The following is a 17,139-nucleotide window of genomic DNA, read 5'->3' on the forward strand; positions in this document are numbered from 1 at the left end:
GTTAGTATTTCCTCTCATTAAATTAATGATAAATGTTCATCTATAAAATGATTCTTAGTTTTTAAACTCTATGAAAACAGGCAGAGCGACCCTTCTGATTAGATGTCATCCCCAGGTCCTTGCCTGTCACCACAGTCCTCACAGCTTGTCTCTGTCTGTGGCCCAGCCTTAGAGGAGACCTAAGAGACTGATCCCAGAACGCGGTCTGTGTTTATTCCTTCATTCAAGCATTCACTGAGCAGCTATTCTATACATGACATAGCCCTGGGCCTCTGCACCCTCAACTCCTACTTCCCTCCCTTGGCCCTTGCAGGGGTGAAGCAGCAGCCATGGTTGAAGGGTTAAAACCTTGTGCCCAAAACCAGGACACAGGCAAAGACCACTGGCAGTTGAGGAGGGAGGAGGTAGAGACATCAGATATCCATTCCTAAGTGAATTTAGTGATTCATTTTGCAAGAATAACAAAGAACAGCTATAACAGCAAAACAGCAGATGGACTAGTATTTGGTAGGACCCTGGAGACCCAGTACTTCACGTGCAAACTTGATCAAGTTGCTTTATATAGTTGAGTAAAGAGCACGCCAGAGGATGGCGTCCAGCATTCAAATCCTGTAATAAAGTCGGTGACCTTTGAAAAGCAGCCCACTTCTACTACTCCTACCATGGCCAGAGGCAGGGTTGCTCTTTAATCTAAGCATTTGCCAAAGCAATAAAGCTTTGAGACTCTTCTGCTTAGAGCAGTATTGCTGTTTAACTCAAAAAGAGAAATGAGTTTGCTGTATTTTATTTCTAGTTTAAGGGGAGAAAACCTGAGCAAAACTTGATGGACATAGCCTACATTTTCTCAAAACTTGGGTGGGGGTACTTTTTATTTGTAGCTGGTAGTCCCGTAAGCATGCCTCCTGTCTGGGTCTTAGTTTCCACATTTATAAAGAAAGAGTGGGACTCTACAGCCTCGAAGGTCTCAACATGCTCTCTGGTATCACCATTCTGTGGGTCTGAGATAATGGTCCAAGAGGTCTAAATTGCTTAGTTTTTCACTGCTGCAGTAAAGACATGAAATAGTATCCAGCTACCGTGTTCAATTAAAAAAACAGTTATACATCTGCAAGGAATTACATTTATTTTCTGACTCATTAAGCATATTAGTAGAAAAGGAAACCTTCCTAATCAATTGAAGGATCTCTGTTATGAGGACTTTGAGGCTACAGCCAACATTTCCACAGGTGGATAATGAAGACAGTTGACTCTTATTTGTTCTGTTTCAATCATGATGAATTTTAGACTTAAGCTCCAGGCTAAATTTGAGGGGTAGCTGATTATTTTATTCCTGCCCCCTCCCCCATGGGTTTTTGGATGCTGAGTCTCATTCTTCAATTCCAAAAATAGACTTTGGCTTTTCCTTGCTTGTGGCATCGTGCAGCTGTCACGGCCATGCACCCAGTTCGTGTAATCGGGCTTTGCGTCCTGGGAAGGTAACTGCTAAATCCCTTCCGTGTGCCAGGAGAGCTGCTTATTCCTAGGGTCCCCTCAGAGATGGCTGAGTTCTGAAAAGCCAAAATAAGTGACTCGGAAGGATAAGCTCTTGCTACCAAAAGGAAACAACATATTTGCAGGTGACATTTTGACTACCATTCAAATGATTAGGATGGCATTTAGTATCTAATTATTGTTCTACCAAATATTCATGGTATTAAATGAATGTTATCTGGGATTTAGAGAGGTGGCAGTAGTATGTTTACAGCAAATGGGCATATCTTTCCTGGCAGAGATAATACCACTGCCAAATCCATCTTCGTTTCTTGTAAGGGGGATGATTTGGAGACATCACGTGCTGTGACTCAGGGATCTGCAGACCTGGATTGGACCCCAGGGCCCTCTCCCCAGACTCACACTGCCATCTCCCCACTGGACACCGGAAGTGTAAAAGGGCCCGCATCTTGCTCTCCTATCTCCCTTTCCACTCAGAGGCTCCCTTTGCCACCCGCTGGCACCTCACCCTGTTCCCAGGGCTCCTCTTTCTCCCCTTCGTTCCCCCTTCAGATTGAACCCAAAATCCCACAGGGTCTGCCACTTCTTTGTTTCGTAAAAGTAACATCAATAGTGACATGTTTTTAGCCTTCAGGACCCTCTTCTAAGCATTTCCATGCATTACTTCATTTCACCCCCTAACTGCCTGATGGCTGGTGAGCAAGGAGTTTGGATTAAGCCTAGGCAGTCCGGCCCTGAGCCAGCACCTTCAACACGCAGCTGCCCTCCTCCCGGCCTCACCCCTGCCTCTGCTCTCTCCTTCCCTGCCACCAGCCCCCTGGCGGGGCCGGGAGATTGAAGCAGCCCCACCCCATGCACAAAACACCTGCGTCTTCTTAAGTCCATTTCATCAGTACTTTAGGCTGGAACCATTATTAAAATGTGAGTTATTTTATTTTATTTTTCTTTATAGCATACATCCTGTTCCCAATCTCCTTACTCCACTAAAACTGGAAATACTTACTCTGTGACATCCAGATATGATTAGGGTGCTTGAAAGGGATAGTCAAACAGCAGCAGGGTGAACAGCTCCCATAAGGAGCTGAGGTTGTGGAAAGCAAATGCCCCCGTGACAACCCAAGTTCCTTTTTTCATAGATGTGTTTTTTGGCTGAGGGCCTCCTTGTGCAATTGAGGTATGTTGCCCTGGGCTGCTTAGGGACTTAGACAATCTCAATGTTCCTGGGAACATAGGGGAGCCTGTGTTATACATCCAAGCAGTATATGCTGGTGGCCAGATTTCAGGAGACCTCCGAATTGGAGTGAAGGCTGCTTTGTAATTGTGGACTTACTTCCTAATCCTCTTTGTGACACCTCTATGGCCTACTATGGCCATGGGTTGTTAAAGTTATGAGAGAAAGAGGCCCAGAGGGGTCTGAGGAAGATGCTGCGGTACAGAGAATGCATGATGCACACAAATGGAGTGCCTTTGAGATGGGCCAGGGACGCTGTGTCATTGGCCACTGCGGTGCAGTGGGTACCAGGTGGGCTGTGAAGTTTCTTGAAAATTCTGCAAGCTGGAAACGCCTCAGTCCTCAGGAACCTTAGGGATCCCAAAGAGTCCATGGAAGCAAGGGCCCCATTAGCTGTGAAAAATATTGCTGAATCTCAGAAATAGTTCAGGGAACATGTGGCATTTTTAGGGGCTTTTTATTTAGCTATCTTTTGCTTTCTGCAGCATGTGTGGGCCTGATAAGTTAACTGTGAGTGGCATGTCTGTAATTAAAGTCTCCGAAGCAGTGGAGTTTGTGGTTAAGAGCTCTGATTCTGGCACTAGAATGCCTAGATTCAGATCCTGGCTCTACCACCAGCTCCCTGAGACCTGGCATAGTCAGGGAGGCTGTCTGGGCTCCAGTTTCCTCATCTGTAAATGGAGGACCATAATAGATCTGTCCAACCTGATAGGGTTGTCAGGATGAGCACACGGGCAGTTCTTTTTTTGTTGTTATTTTTATTTTTATTTATTTATTTATTTACTTATTTTTTATTTTGTTATCATTAATCTACAATTACATGAAGAACATTATGTTTACTAGGCTCTCCCCTACCCCAAGTCCCCCCAACAAACCCCATTACAGTCACTGTCCATGAGCATAGTAAGATGTTGTAGAATCCCTACTTGTCTTCTCTGTGTTGCAAAGCCCTCCCCTTTCCCCCACTCCCCACATTATACATGCTAATCATGATACCCCCTTTCTTCTTCCCTGCCCTTATCCCTCCCTACCCTCCCATTCTCCCCAGCCTCTTTCCCTTTGGTAACTGTTAGTCCATTCTTGGGTTCTGTGATTCTGCTGCTGTTTTGTTCCTTCAGTTTTTCTTTTGTTCTTATACTCCACAGATGAGTGAAATCATTTGGTACTTGTCTTTCTCCGCTTGGCTTATTTCACTGAGCATAACACCCTCTAGCTCCATCGATGTTGTTGCAAATGGTAGGATTTGTTTTCTTCTTATGGCTGAATAATATTCCATTGTCTATATGTACCACATCTTCTTTATCCATTCATCTACTGATGGACACTTAGGTTGCTTCCATTTCTTGGCTATTGTAAATAGTGCTGCGATAAACATAGGGGTGCATCTGTCTTTTTCAAACTGGAGTGCTGCATCCTTAGGGTAAATTCCTAGAAGTGGAATTCCTGGGTCAAATGGTATTTCTATTTTGAGTCTTTTGAGGAACCTCCACATTGCTTTCCACAATGGTTGAACTAATTTACATTCCCACCAGCAGTGTAGGAGGGTTCCCCTTTCTCCACAACCTCGCCAACATTTGTTGTTGTTTGCCTTTTGGATGGTGGCCATCCTTCCTGGTGTGAGGTGATATCTCATTGTGGTTTTAATCTGCATTTCTCTGATAACTAGCAATGTGGAGCATCTTTTCATGTGTCTGTTGGCCATCTGAATTTCTTCTTTGGAGAAGTGTCTGTTCAGCTCCTCTGCCCATTTTTTAATTGGATTATTTGCTTTATGTTTGTTGAGGTGCGTGAGCTCTTTATATATTTTGGATGTCAAGCCTTTATCGGATCTGTCATTTGCGAATATATTCTCCCATACTGTAGGGTACCTTTTTGTTCTATTGATGGTGTCCTTTGCTGTACAGAAGGTTTTCAGCTTGATATAGTCCTACTTGTTCATTTTTGCTTTTGTTTTCCTTGCCACATGGGCAGTTCTTAAAAGAATTAGGATAGCTCCCTGCTAACAGTCTGTGTTTTCCAAAAGCTAGTCATCTCAGTCTGCATGGGCTGTAACAAAATGCTCCAGACTGGGTGACTTACAAACAACAAACATTTGTTTCACACGTACTGGAGGCTGGGAAGTGTCAAGATCAGGGCCCCAACAGATTTAATATCTGGTGAAGGCCCACTTCTGGGTTGCAAACTGCCGACTTCCCACTGTGTCCTCATGTGGTTGAAGGGGCCCAGGAAATCTCTTTTACAAGGGCACTGATCCCATTCATGAAGGTCCCACCCTCATGACCTAATCACCTGCCATAGGTCCCCTCTCCAAACACCATCACATTGGGATTAAGTTTCAGCATGAATTTGGGGGGAACACATTCAATCCATATCACTTGTTAAGGAAATAAATAATAAACATGTATTCTAGTCTGGTTCCATAAAGTTGTGTACTACTTTCAAGGGTGTCAGACTGAATCCTTTTCTGAAATGCAGAAGCATTTTGTAAAGTAAATGATTATCTGATAGAATGTATTATAAACTTGAATTTTTATGTATTGAATTTGGGTAAAGTAACAGATATTACAGAATTTTCTTTCTTAATATAAGAATGTTAAGTTTTTTTAAAAAAGGAAATAGTGAACCTTTATTTAGTCCTTACTAGTCTGTTTATGAGGTACTGTTCTTGTTGCTTATCTGTATTCATTAATTTAATCCTCCTGGCAACTCTCTATATTAATTACTACTGTATTTCCCATTTTACAGTGAGGACTCTGTGTATGGAGAGGCTAATTGGCCTGCCCTGTTCAATCTGTGGTGGTACATAGCTTCTTTATTTCCAGCTCCTGTTCAGGTTGTGAATTATCTATGCTGGAAGGTTCTCAGGCAGAAATAGTACAACTACTTGTTGGGGGCCAGGAGGTAGGGGTTGAAGTATCTATTTGGGTATGGCTTCAGGGCTGTGGTTGTAGGTAGCAGAACCTGTCCAGTTAATGCAAGTAGAAAAGGCATTTATCGGTGTGTCCTGCTCACAGGTTCCACACAAGGCTGAAGAATGTACATGAGCAAAAATTAAGGGGACAAAACCTCTGACCCAGTTTGGGAGGACACAGTTCACTCCGGAGGGCTTCCACCAGCCCTGCTACCGCGGCCCTCAGGCCTGGCCCCTGGGGACGACCTTCCGCGGCCCCTCCACCACCTCACTAGTCCCTATGCACAGGCTGGCGGGGCTTGGGTCATGTGATGCACTCCTACTGCCTCTTTTCTGTCTGGGGTGTCCCCCGTCCCCAACTGCTGAAAGGAGAAATCAGAAGAGTTTTGAGGTGGTAGGCAGCCAAAGCGACAAAGGTCCTCTCCTTTTGGGACTCCAGCTGGATGCTCCCCCGGTTCTGTCGCAGCCCCGAGATTCTCTGAGTCTACTGTTTAGGAGGGCTGGTATTTTCCTATAGCACCTGGAACAGAGCTCTATACCAATTAGGCTTCCAGTAAGTGCTTTTCACAGAGTATAATGAGTCTGTTAGCCTTTGGCACTCAAGAGAATAAGGATGCACACTTATTTATAGCGTCTAGCTTTTTGATGCAGAGCAGGCTGTTTCAGCTGCTGAGCTCCTTTTGTTTATCAGGAAAAACAGTGGATATTTATCATTCCTCCAAGCAAAAGAAGGAACAAGCATTTAAACATTTAAATGTTTCTGTGTATATATTTAAGTACTTAGTGGTTATATCTCAGTGAATGAGTTGAGTAGAGCTGTTTCGAACAAACCTCACTTTCGATCATCTCCCCCTTCTTTCCACATACTGGCTCCTTTGCCTGATTCCAGCCAATATGATTATCATTCTAGCTTCCTCCTCCTTCGTCACCCGCAGCCCCCTCCCTAAATCGGTTTCTAAGACTGTTGGCTTTTCATTGCCTGGTGTTCTCTCCCTAAGCCCTGTCCTCCCCCGCTTATTCCCAGCCCATGCCACCCCACACCTGGATCAGGTCTTCCCCCACCATCCTGTCTTGCCTACTTCATCTTTTTATGCTTAAAGCTGCTTTCGTTTCTCTTTGTACTGCGCTTCTTAAAGGTAAAGTAATGGCTTCTTGTTGCCCATCAGTAGAGCAGAGCAGTTAAGAGGGTTCTGTCAGGTTCAGACCCCAGCTCCTCCTTCAGGGTCTGTGTTAGTGAGAGGTGTATCCAGGTGTAATTTACAAAACCAGCTTACAGTGACTTAACCAAATATGGGTTTATTTTTTTTGCCCTGCAGCAAGAAGTCTGGTGAGGGGCTGCATCCCAGGCAGCTTCCACTTCCTGGTGGCCTCTGGGGCCCGGTGCTGCTTCTCTTTCTGCTCAGGTATCCTGGACAGTGGCTTTTGTCCTCATGCGTCTCAATTCTCGGCAGCCTGACCTCTAGCACTGAGTCTGTGTCCCAGGCAAATGGAAGGGCCAGGGCAGAGGGCAAAGTGTATGCCCCCTGAGGAGCCATCTTGGAGCCTCACCCACCAGCACGGCATCGTCCAGGATGGAGTTAGGTCCACTCCCAAGATTTAAGCTAATCAGCGTGCCATTGTGAGCAAGATGAGGGGCCAGGTGTTCGTCTTACTCGGCATCTGCAGATACCCACCCTCTACCATCCCTAGGCACACAGTCAGTGCTCAGTAACTGCTCGTTACTTCACTCTCCAGTATGTTTCTGTGAAGGCAGATCTTCACAGCAAGCCAGCTAACATTGACCAGTAAGTGTGTTAACATTAACTGTGACCATCTCTGTAAATACCACCGAGGTGCCACAGTTCTTTTCTCTGCTCTCCCACCACCTTGCTTCTCCTTTACTGTTCCTCCAGTGTGTCACCCTCCCTGTGGGACCTTGGTCTCAGCCCCCCAGCCCCCCTGCTCCCCCTCCTCGTCCATCCAGTCCTTCCAAAGATTCTGGCTGTCACTGTCCTCTGCTCCTGGTTGGCCACAGAGCGTGGCTAGAGACGTGCCACGGGCACCACACTGCAGTCTTAGAAGGCCCCCTCATGGGAACATTCTGTCCCCTCAGGGTAAAGTCTTTGCTCTTGTTTAAAGCTTTTCTGTTCTCTTTAAAAACTCCTGGTTCCATTCTTTTCCTTTTCTCTGAGCAACCACCTCATTCCATCTTCACAGAGAAAACTGGTTGGCCTGAGGGCCCCTCCTCTTCATCTTGAGGAACCTGCCCCCTTGAGAGAAGGCCTTACACCAGGGCCTGCTTGTCCAGGGACCTGGCTCTCCGCTCTTCTGGGCCCTAGGTCATCGCCTCAGTTTCTTCTCTGAGTTCCTCAGCCTGTCCCTCCAAGTTGCCTCCGTAACAGGAGGAGTACAAGACACACAGCCTTCTTCTTCCCGCAGGCCTAGGATCCACGTGCCCTTGCTGCCCTGCTCATCTTCACCTTTTCTCTACTCATCGGGCCCCACGGCCTGGCGCCTCCTCCAGCACAGCCCCCAGCTGCCCTCACAGAGTGCGGCCCCCAGTGGCCTCCGTTGCTCTGGCCCTGTGGTTCCTCCTCCTGAAGCCCTGCCTATGTCACCACGTTCCACTGTACCCACGCCCCAGGCGCCCTCAGCTTCCTTTCCTGCTCTTTTTTCCGTCCCTTCTCCTTAAATCGATATGTTTTCCAAGGTTCTGTCCTCTGCTGTCTCTCTGAATACTCTCCTGAGGTGATCTGATCTCTTTCAGTTACCTCAACTCTTCTCACATGAATGGCTTTCTTCCCAGCTTTTTTATCATGATAAAATGTGCATGACAAAATTTACTATCTTAACCATTTTTAAGCATACAGTACAGTGGTATTAAATACATCAATACAGTTGCACAGCCATCACCACTATCCATCTCCAGAACTCTTTTCATCTTATAAAACTGAAACTCTGTGCCCACACACTGACTCCCATTCTCCGCTCTCCCCACCTCCTGACAACCCCCTCTCTACTTTCTGTCTCATCTCTGTGATTTTGACTACTCCAAGTACCTCACGTAAGTGGAATCCAGTGATCTTTATTTTTTCACTCAGCATGTCTTCAGGTTCATCCAGTGCTGTAGCCTGTGTCAGAATTGCCTTCCTTTTTAATGCTGAGTGATACCCCATTGTGTATGTATACCCCATTTTGTTTATCCCTCATATAGGTGGACACTTGGCTCATGTCCACATTTTAGTTGTTGTGGGTAACAGTGCTGGTGAACCTGAGTGTACAGATATATGAATCTCTGCTTTCAAGTCTTTGGAGTCTGTCCTTAGGCCAGTACCATGTTGTTTTGATCATTATAGCTTTGTAGTAAACTCTGAAATCAGGAAGTGTGAGTCCTCCACCTCTGTTCCTTTTTAAGATTATTTTGGCAATTTAGAGTCCCTTGAGATTCCTTATGAATTTTAGGATGGGTTTTTCTGTTTGTGCAAAAGATGCGGTTGATTCTGATAGGGATTGCATTGGCTTGGTACATCACTTTGAGTAGTATATTGACATCTTAACGATAATTAAGTTTTCTAATCCACGAGCAGAGGATATGTTCCCATTGATTTATGTGTTCTTCAATTTCCTTCCGCTCAGTTTCTTATATGTCTTCTGTTAGACTTTCTCTTGAGGCCCCAGATTGTCTCCATCTCCAGTAAACGACCCCATGACACCTCAGACACACCATGTTCCAAAAACTCATCAATAAACACCTCTCCTCCCCTTTCTCCTTTTATTCTAAAAAACCTCTCTCTCTCATAAACACACACACATGCACAGGGGCCTACACTGCCATAGGTTTGCTCCCAGGAATACAGGTCAGAGACAGACTTTGGTGGTCTTCTTCAGTGCCTCCACCCCACCAGCCACCCCAACCTCAACTTCCTGGGGTGGCCTGTCCTTGGTCACTCTCCGTCAGACTCCTTTCTTAGTTTGAGGTCCTGGGACCATTCTGTCCACCTTCTTCCTCCTAGTCTGTCTCCATTCTGGTCTTGCACCACCCTCGCCCATGATCTTCCTTACAACTCTGATGTGATCACATCATTCTGCAGAAACCAGAGGCTCCTCATTGACCGAGAGTGAAGTCCGTTTGTAGGTGACCCACATAGACAGACACCAGGAGACACACAAGTCAGGGTCTCTTCCCTTGACAGTCTCTCACAGTGGTACCAGGCAGGGCTGGGCTGGAAGGGTGCCGACAACCGTGTGAACACATGTGAACATATAGCTATGAACTTTAGGAGCACAGAAGAGGGACAACCAAAGCTGCGGTAGAGGAGGGAGATGGAAGGACTTTGAACAGGAGCTGCCATGTCCCCAGCCTGTGGCTGCCTTCCAGCCTGGTTCTCCCCATCCCTGCCCCTATGCCCCAGGCTGGTTTATACTGGATTGCTCCCATCAAAAGTCAAAGCAGACGCTGTTGTGCAGCCGCATCTTTGGCCGTACCCCCTCCCTGCTTCCTGCACAGCGCCATTTCCAAATCCTAGCTGTTAGTTTTGCCTTCTCATCAATCAAGGCCCAGCTCAAATACCATTCTCCCAGAATGCCGTTTCTGAACCCTGTGGTCACTTTCCCACTGGGCTTTGTTTCCCACACTTGTCAATTCGGGCTGTACACTTGAGTTGTTTGGTACCTACCTCTTTCCTTGTACTAGATGAGAAGCTACTTGAAATCAAGAGTTGTGTTTTAGTCCACTGTGGATTGTCCTGGCTTCTGGCCCAGGGCGTCCTGTGTGTTTGGGAGACGTTTGCTGGAGGGTTATGCTTGAAGTATTCAAGGGAAGCAGACTTTGGAGGACTTAATGTGCACAGACACAAACTCACCCTTGTCCGGTTGTGAACCAGTTCTCAGATGTCTGCCTATGTTCTTCTTTCCAATCCAGTGCTTGGAAAGAGCCATGAAGTTTGCCTTTGAGGAGTTCCACCTCTGGTACCAGTTCGCTCTGTCTCTCATGGCGGCTGGCAAAGTGAGTAAACCTTTGTCATATGCAATGTCTATGTCAGTGGTTAGTGTCTTCTAAGTCCAAGGGGGTGATTTAATATCTTGTAGCAGTCTAAACCATTTAAACTGTCCTGTGGTCATTTGTAAATGAACAATCTAATTATTTGGGGGCCAACATGGACACCACACTGAGAAGAATTCTGAAATATTTGCCTTTTTCTAGCCATTGTAACTGTCATGTGAAGTGGCTTACACTCAGCCTAGTTCTTTCCACTCACCCTTTCACTCATCTGAGAGTATAAACCTATTCTAGGGGTTGGGGGAAAATCCTATAGTTCTCTTTAGCAATATATTATATTAGGCTGTGCCTGATATTGGTTGAAAGCATGGTTTGTGAAGTCCAGCTGCTGGAGTTGAGGCCTGGGGCTGCCCCTCATGGCTGTGAGACCCAGGGCAGGTCACTTACTTTGCTCTTCAGAAAATGGATTATCATAGTACCTACATCATAGACCTGTTATCAGGTAAATGAGATGATACTCACAAGGTGCAAAACACCACCCCACACGACACATACTCAGTAAAGGTAGTAGCCATTGTTATTCTCGGTAATTTGGGCCATTTCAGAATCTGCCATTTAGTGAACTGTTAAATCTGAGCTATAAAATTATTTGGGCTGAATGGGAACAGAAATTGAGGAGGATATGCTTTAAATTGAATAGCTTATTTTTCATACTAACATAAGTCTCCACTGTCTTTATAATGGCTACACAAGTAAGGAACAAAATTAAGGGGATTCCAGGGAGGCACTTCCACTTGTTTTAACCAGTTTATTCCCATCACTCGAGAACCCAAGCTCTGGTCATGGCCATGCCCGGGCCCCTGCTTGGTTGGACCCAAGTTAGAAAACCTCACTAAGTGGACATCTTAACCGGAAACCCCTCTGAGAAAGCTTTAGTGTTTGGTTCTGTCAAAATTTTCACTTCCACTGAAATGATCTCCTTTTGCCAAGTCTGCCCGCGCTGTGAAGGTGCTGAAGGAGTGTATCCGCCTGAGGCCTGATGATGCGACCATCCCTCTCCTTGCTGCGAAGCTGTGCATGGGCTCCCTTCACTGGGTGAGTAGGGCTGGGGCCCCCCCTCGTGTGCAGGGCCACCAACCTTGTTCATTCTAAAGCACTGAAAGAAAACAGTAGTAATTCTTCAGCTACAAAGAAGCAAAGCTGTTCAGAGCCCCAGACCCCTGGCCTGGGCCACTGGCCTTCTCGGGCCTGACTGAACCAAGGGCTAAGGGGAATCCATATGCTTCCAGGATACTCCAGGTTCTTTTCATGGGAATGTGGTTCCAAAAGGAAATGAGGATTGAAGTGGAATTCCTACTCAGATACATCTTGCTGTATGCAAGCGACACAGGCGTGAGAAGGTGCATATCACTGAATGAGTCACTTTTAGCAGAGCTGAACTTTCCTAGCAAGCCAAGAGTGCCCCTCCACCTCAGCTCAAGTGTAACCGAACGTTCTTCATTCCTTTTCCTTCATACGGGCTTTCCTTGTGAAATATTCTTGTGCAAATCTGAATGTGGGAACAGTCTGGTTTCAAGCTCTGGTACTTCAAAACTACACCACTTGAGTAGAAAATAGAAAACTCAGACTAATTGCTGAGATAGAGGTATCAATAATTGCCATGTGTGATGGAGTTTTAATTTCTTTTCTTTAACTTTGCACCGAGAGCAGTGAGAAGATTTTGCTCTAAAAGCCTGTGCGCCTTGCTAAGGTTTTCCTGCTGTGGTCCTTGCTGCTTGCTTGTCCCACTTCTTCTCATCCGGCAGGACAAAAGTGTATCTTGTGAAGAAAGTGCTCTACTTTTGTTAAATTTTACTTGGGCAAACGTGAAAGGAAAAAGGCCTTTTGAAAGAGCAGGCTGTCACCTAAAACACGCAGCTGTGAAGGCGTTGTGTGGTCCGTGCAGGTTTCCACAATTTGGTGCCACAAGCAAGGGGCCAGTGCAGCCGGGCTCCAGGAGTGGGCGGAGGAGTGGCCCACACCCTTCATTTCTGAAAACACCCGTTTCCAGCAGCGCCATGTTCCTCCCAGCTATGGCATTGTTCGTGACTCTAACGTGTACCTCTAATGCCTCAAGTAAACCAGATGGGTTTTTTTTAAAAATGAGAGTAACAAATCTTTTCTGTATATGCTTTATTACATTTTTATTATTAAAATTTCCAAATACCACAACAGTAAAGAGTACAGTGAACTCCATGTACTATCACCCAGCTTCAGTAATATCAACATTTGCCATATTTGAAGGAACAAATCTTATTATTTTTGCCTCTGATGAATTGTGCAAAAGGTCTCGTTGTGGGTGTAGTTCACAGGTGCACATTTTGTCACTGGACTCCACCAGTGCCAGTTCCATGTCCTGTGTGTCGTAAAATAAATAGATGGAGTCTTGAAATTTTTAAGAGCTTGTGGGAGAATCCAAGTCTAGATGGATTCTTTATGTCATTTAAAAAAAGGAAAGCCCTAAACACAAAACATTTCATAAACTCTATTATTTGCATATGTATGTAAAATTCAACTTCTAATACCTACCGCAACCTAATAAAACCAATCAGTGAGAAAAAAAAAGATCAAAAAGATAGAACTCCACAAAGTTTGGAAGTGACTTTGGAAAAGAAAAAAACAACAAGGGAAACTTTCAAGAAAAAAGGCAAGGGGGAGGACCTTTCAAGAAAAGAGGCACCCCGAGGACCGTTAGAGAGGCTCAAATAAAAACAGAACCACCCGAGTGAAACTGCAAGATTTGGGAGTTATTTTCACAGTGACTCATCAGAAATCTGTTTTTGGCAGCAGATGCTTGTGGGAATTCATATTAGAAATTCTGCAGGTTGTTATTGTTTTTAACTTGTCTGGTTTTTCAGTTGGAAGAGGCCGAGAAGTTTGCCAAAACTGTTGTTGACGCAGGCGAGAAAACGTCGGAGTTCAAGGCCAAAGGCTACTTAGCTCTGGGGCTCACATACAGTCTGCAGGCCACCGACGGTGAGAGAGGCCCCGCCCACGGGAGCTGCCTAGGTCTGCCCCTCAGGGCTCCCAAGGCCCCCTCTGGCTCAGTGGGGTATATGCCCTGGGTCGTTCTGCTGTGCTGTGCTCTTTGCTAGGACCCGCTGGAGAATGGGAGGGAAGGGACGGAGGCCACCTTCCCAGGGCTCCTGGCACTCCTCGCAAGTGCACAGGGCGCCCACCTGGCAGGTGCAGGGCATTGGCTGTGAGGTGCCAGGTACGCAGACCGTTGAGAGGTGATCCACCCAACCCGGCCTGCCTCTTCCCCAGCACTTGGCTCCGCTGTTCTCCTGTGAAGGGATGTTGGATCTTAGGTACAGGAATGTAGAAGGGTTCAGCCTCTCCCAGGATGCTTCCCTTGATTGGTCAAGACCTACGCCTTCTCCGTTTGCATTGTAATTCACAGATAGGTACCCCAGCAGTGCAGTAGCTCACCAAATACCGAATACCCACACAGTGACACTACATGTTTGGGATGTACTTAGGGTTTTGGTGGACAGGCTTTTGGCTATTAAAGAAATTTTTTAAAATTATGTTTTGTATACTTAATGAAGTTAAAATATATGTTTACAGAAAATATAAATTGATAATTATTTTTCTGAACTCTATTATTTCTTTAAGATTTTAAGTATAACATGAATATAAAGAAAAATCCAAAACTGAATATGTAATTTAATGAATTAGAATAAGGCAGATATCCTTGTAATCACCACTCTACTGAGGAGGTAGAACTGTGCCAGCCTCCCTGGGGGCTCCTATGCCCCCTCCTGATCATAGACCCCCTTGGCTCTATGTAAATAAGTACCCTAAGAAAATAGTACCCTAACTTTTATAATGCCCACTCTCTATTTCTTTCTTTATAGTTTTGTTATAGTTTATTTTACAAATTACACCAAATCTTTCTTTTATCTTTCTTAAAATATCAAAGACCCTGGAAAAGTTTTGCATATCAGTTGATTTGCAATAATGGATATTTTTGCTAGTTTTTCATACACATATGATACATTGGCAGTACCCACACACTGCTTTAGCTATAGTGAACTCTCAGTGAAGTGTAAATTCAGTGTCACATATTTGTCCATATAGAGTGTTCGTTCAGACTGCCCCTAATTAGCCCCGTAACTTCGGGGGAGTCACTCGACCCTGTGGGCACCATCTTGCCTTCCCAGTTCTGGTGGATCACCTCTGAGGGGCCCTGCAGCTCAGTCACTGTTGTTCTAAGTTAGCCTTGTCTGTACCCCTGGGGCAGCCTTCCACCAGTCTCAGTGTGATGTCAGGATGGCATGTGCCCTCGTGGATCTGTTAATAAGGACCTCCTTCCCTTCCAACCACAGACAAGTTGCTGTAGAACTTTTTATCCTGCCCCAGTAAAAAGCCCCTTTTAGTTCCTATGACAGACCCCAAGGGAGCCATTTCTCTCATATTCCAGACAGGGGTAGTGGTGGCTCACAGCAAGATGGCTTCCCACTTCTCAGCTGATCCAGCATAGCATTGGTGCTGGGCGTGCCTGGTCCGCCCCTTGTGTTCACACCAGGGTGTTAAAGATCCTGGCCATTGTCAAGTGTCAATGAAGCTGGCCTTTCATGACATTAGTGCCCTTGGCCCAGATTTGTAGCTTCTCAGTGCTGGAAGGGACGCTGAGGGCCGTCTAATCTAACACCCTTGGTGCTTGAATCTCTTCTATACCCTCCCAGTAGAGCCCATCTTCACCCGGGAGTTACATGCCTGTGCTAGAGAAAACATATGTGCTTCCCCGGAGTTCCCAGCCAGTCTTTTGAAAACAGCCCTCTAGGTGCAGGGATGCCAGGGTGACCAGCCAACTTACTCTGTCCTCGGCATGTTCACAGTTATGTCCAACGAGTGCACGGGTGTTGGGTTTGCCAGGACTTCATCTCCCGTCTTCTATGGTGCCCGGACAGGACTGGGCTCATACCCAGAATTTGCTGCTCTTAATCCAGTTGAATGTATAGTTTTTGTGATGAGCTTTCTATTTGTCAGAAACTCCCTGATCTCCCCTGCCACTGACTAATTGAACCCTTTTCTTAGCTTCTTTGCGAGGGATGCAGGAGGTCCTACAGAGAAAGGCGCTTCTTGCATTTCAGAGGTGAGTGGGAGTTCATCTTTTCACTCGGCTGTGCATACTGACACCAAAGTATGATAAGTATAAAAAGAAGAGATATTTATAAAGATTATGTAAACAGTGTTTTACCTCTGGGAGCCTTTCGTCTCAAACACCGAACCTACAGTGTCAGAACTTGCTGTGTGCCCTGTCACCGTGGAGATCTGCATTCTTAATCTGTTGATCCATTTGGGCACATCTTACTCATTCCTAATAAAGTGATATCAGCTCTAAGAAGGTAGATACTTTGTATGTCTAGAGATATGATTCCTTTTATTAAAGATATTTGTTATCATCTAGAAAAGGGATCATTCTATCCTAGTTTTTTTTTTTTGTAACATGTCAAGCTGCCACTATTTACATAAAGAAATGAAGAGGGCAGATTTTAGAGCAGTCTCTGAAATGCTATGCTGAGACGATCGGGCCAGGAAGTCCCAGGCCCCCGCCATTCTCCGCAGTACCTTGTGCTCGCCTCCATCCGTCTGCCTTCTGTGACATTAGGAGAGCCAGGGAGTGCTAGCGTGCCACAGCGCTTATTTCCCTCACTCCGCCCCCACACCGATGAGGTAGGCAGGACCAGGGGCCTGTGGACCGCAGGCAGGGTCTGGGGTGCGGGAGTGGAACGAGTTGCTCAAGTCAGATAGCTGTTAAGTTCCCGATAGAATCAGGGTCTCCTGACTCCCCCCAGCTTCTTGTGCTTACTGGACCACTCTGCCCTAATTGTGTTCTTCTTGCAGGTCTAATAACTCACTGAAATGAATCACTGCCTCAAAGTATGGCACCCTGATGTCACATCTTGAATTAGTATTGATCCTGTCACCTCAACTATATTTGAGTCACGATGATTTTTTTTGAACTGTATCAGAAACTTAGTTATGTCTCTGAAATTTCCCAAGGCCCCCCTCAATAGCTACGAGGCTTTGCTTGGTTTCATCCTTAGACCTCGGGCTGCCTACAGCTTTGTCGGTGCGTCCGGGCCCCTTTCTCCGTGAAATCGGTGTTCCTTGGTTTTGCTTAGTCCGAAGTGCCCTCATCTCATTTCTCCCTTTTCATGGCAGGCTTGCTGGTGGCTTGACTCTGCCAGTCCCAGACTGGCTGATGACAAAAAGTACCAAGTGACAGCTGCAAACAGTCGCGGAGTCTCTGTGCTGAGCTTTTGTTCATGTTCCCCGGCACGGAGTGTGGAAAGCATTTCCATTTCAAATGATTTGGAGTTTTAAATTCTCCAGTCCTACTTTGTAAAACCCACACATGGATGCCTAAGAAAGTGGTCATTACATCTGTTTTACTTTTCTTAAAGCAGCACATCTTACTGGCTCTCTAAAAACAGCTGTGGTGGTGGTCCGCCTTGAGCTGCCAGAATTCATAACTCC

General features: G+C 45.9%; 1 protein-coding gene across 9 annotated transcripts in view; it reads left to right on the forward strand.

Annotated features, from left to right (window-relative positions):
* The window catches only part of TTC7B (tetratricopeptide repeat domain 7B), a 227,149-nt gene that overhangs the window by 117,012 nt on the left and 92,998 nt on the right, over positions 1–17,139 (forward strand). For all 9 annotated transcript variants that reach the window (XM_073241981.1, XM_036991605.2, XM_073241983.1 and 6 more), the window contains 4 exons: positions 10,534–10,617; positions 11,602–11,706; positions 13,509–13,626; positions 15,694–15,751. In XM_073241981.1, coding sequence (XP_073098082.1) covers positions 10,534–10,617; positions 11,602–11,706; positions 13,509–13,626; positions 15,694–15,751 — 365 coding nt within the window. The remainder of the gene's footprint in view (positions 1–10,533; positions 10,618–11,601; positions 11,707–13,508; positions 13,627–15,693; positions 15,752–17,139) is intronic.

Source organism: Manis javanica, chromosome 8 (assembly GCF_040802235.1).
Source record: "Manis javanica isolate MJ-LG chromosome 8, MJ_LKY, whole genome shotgun sequence".
Classification (NCBI taxonomy): Eukaryota; Metazoa; Chordata; class Mammalia; order Pholidota; family Manidae; genus Manis; species Manis javanica.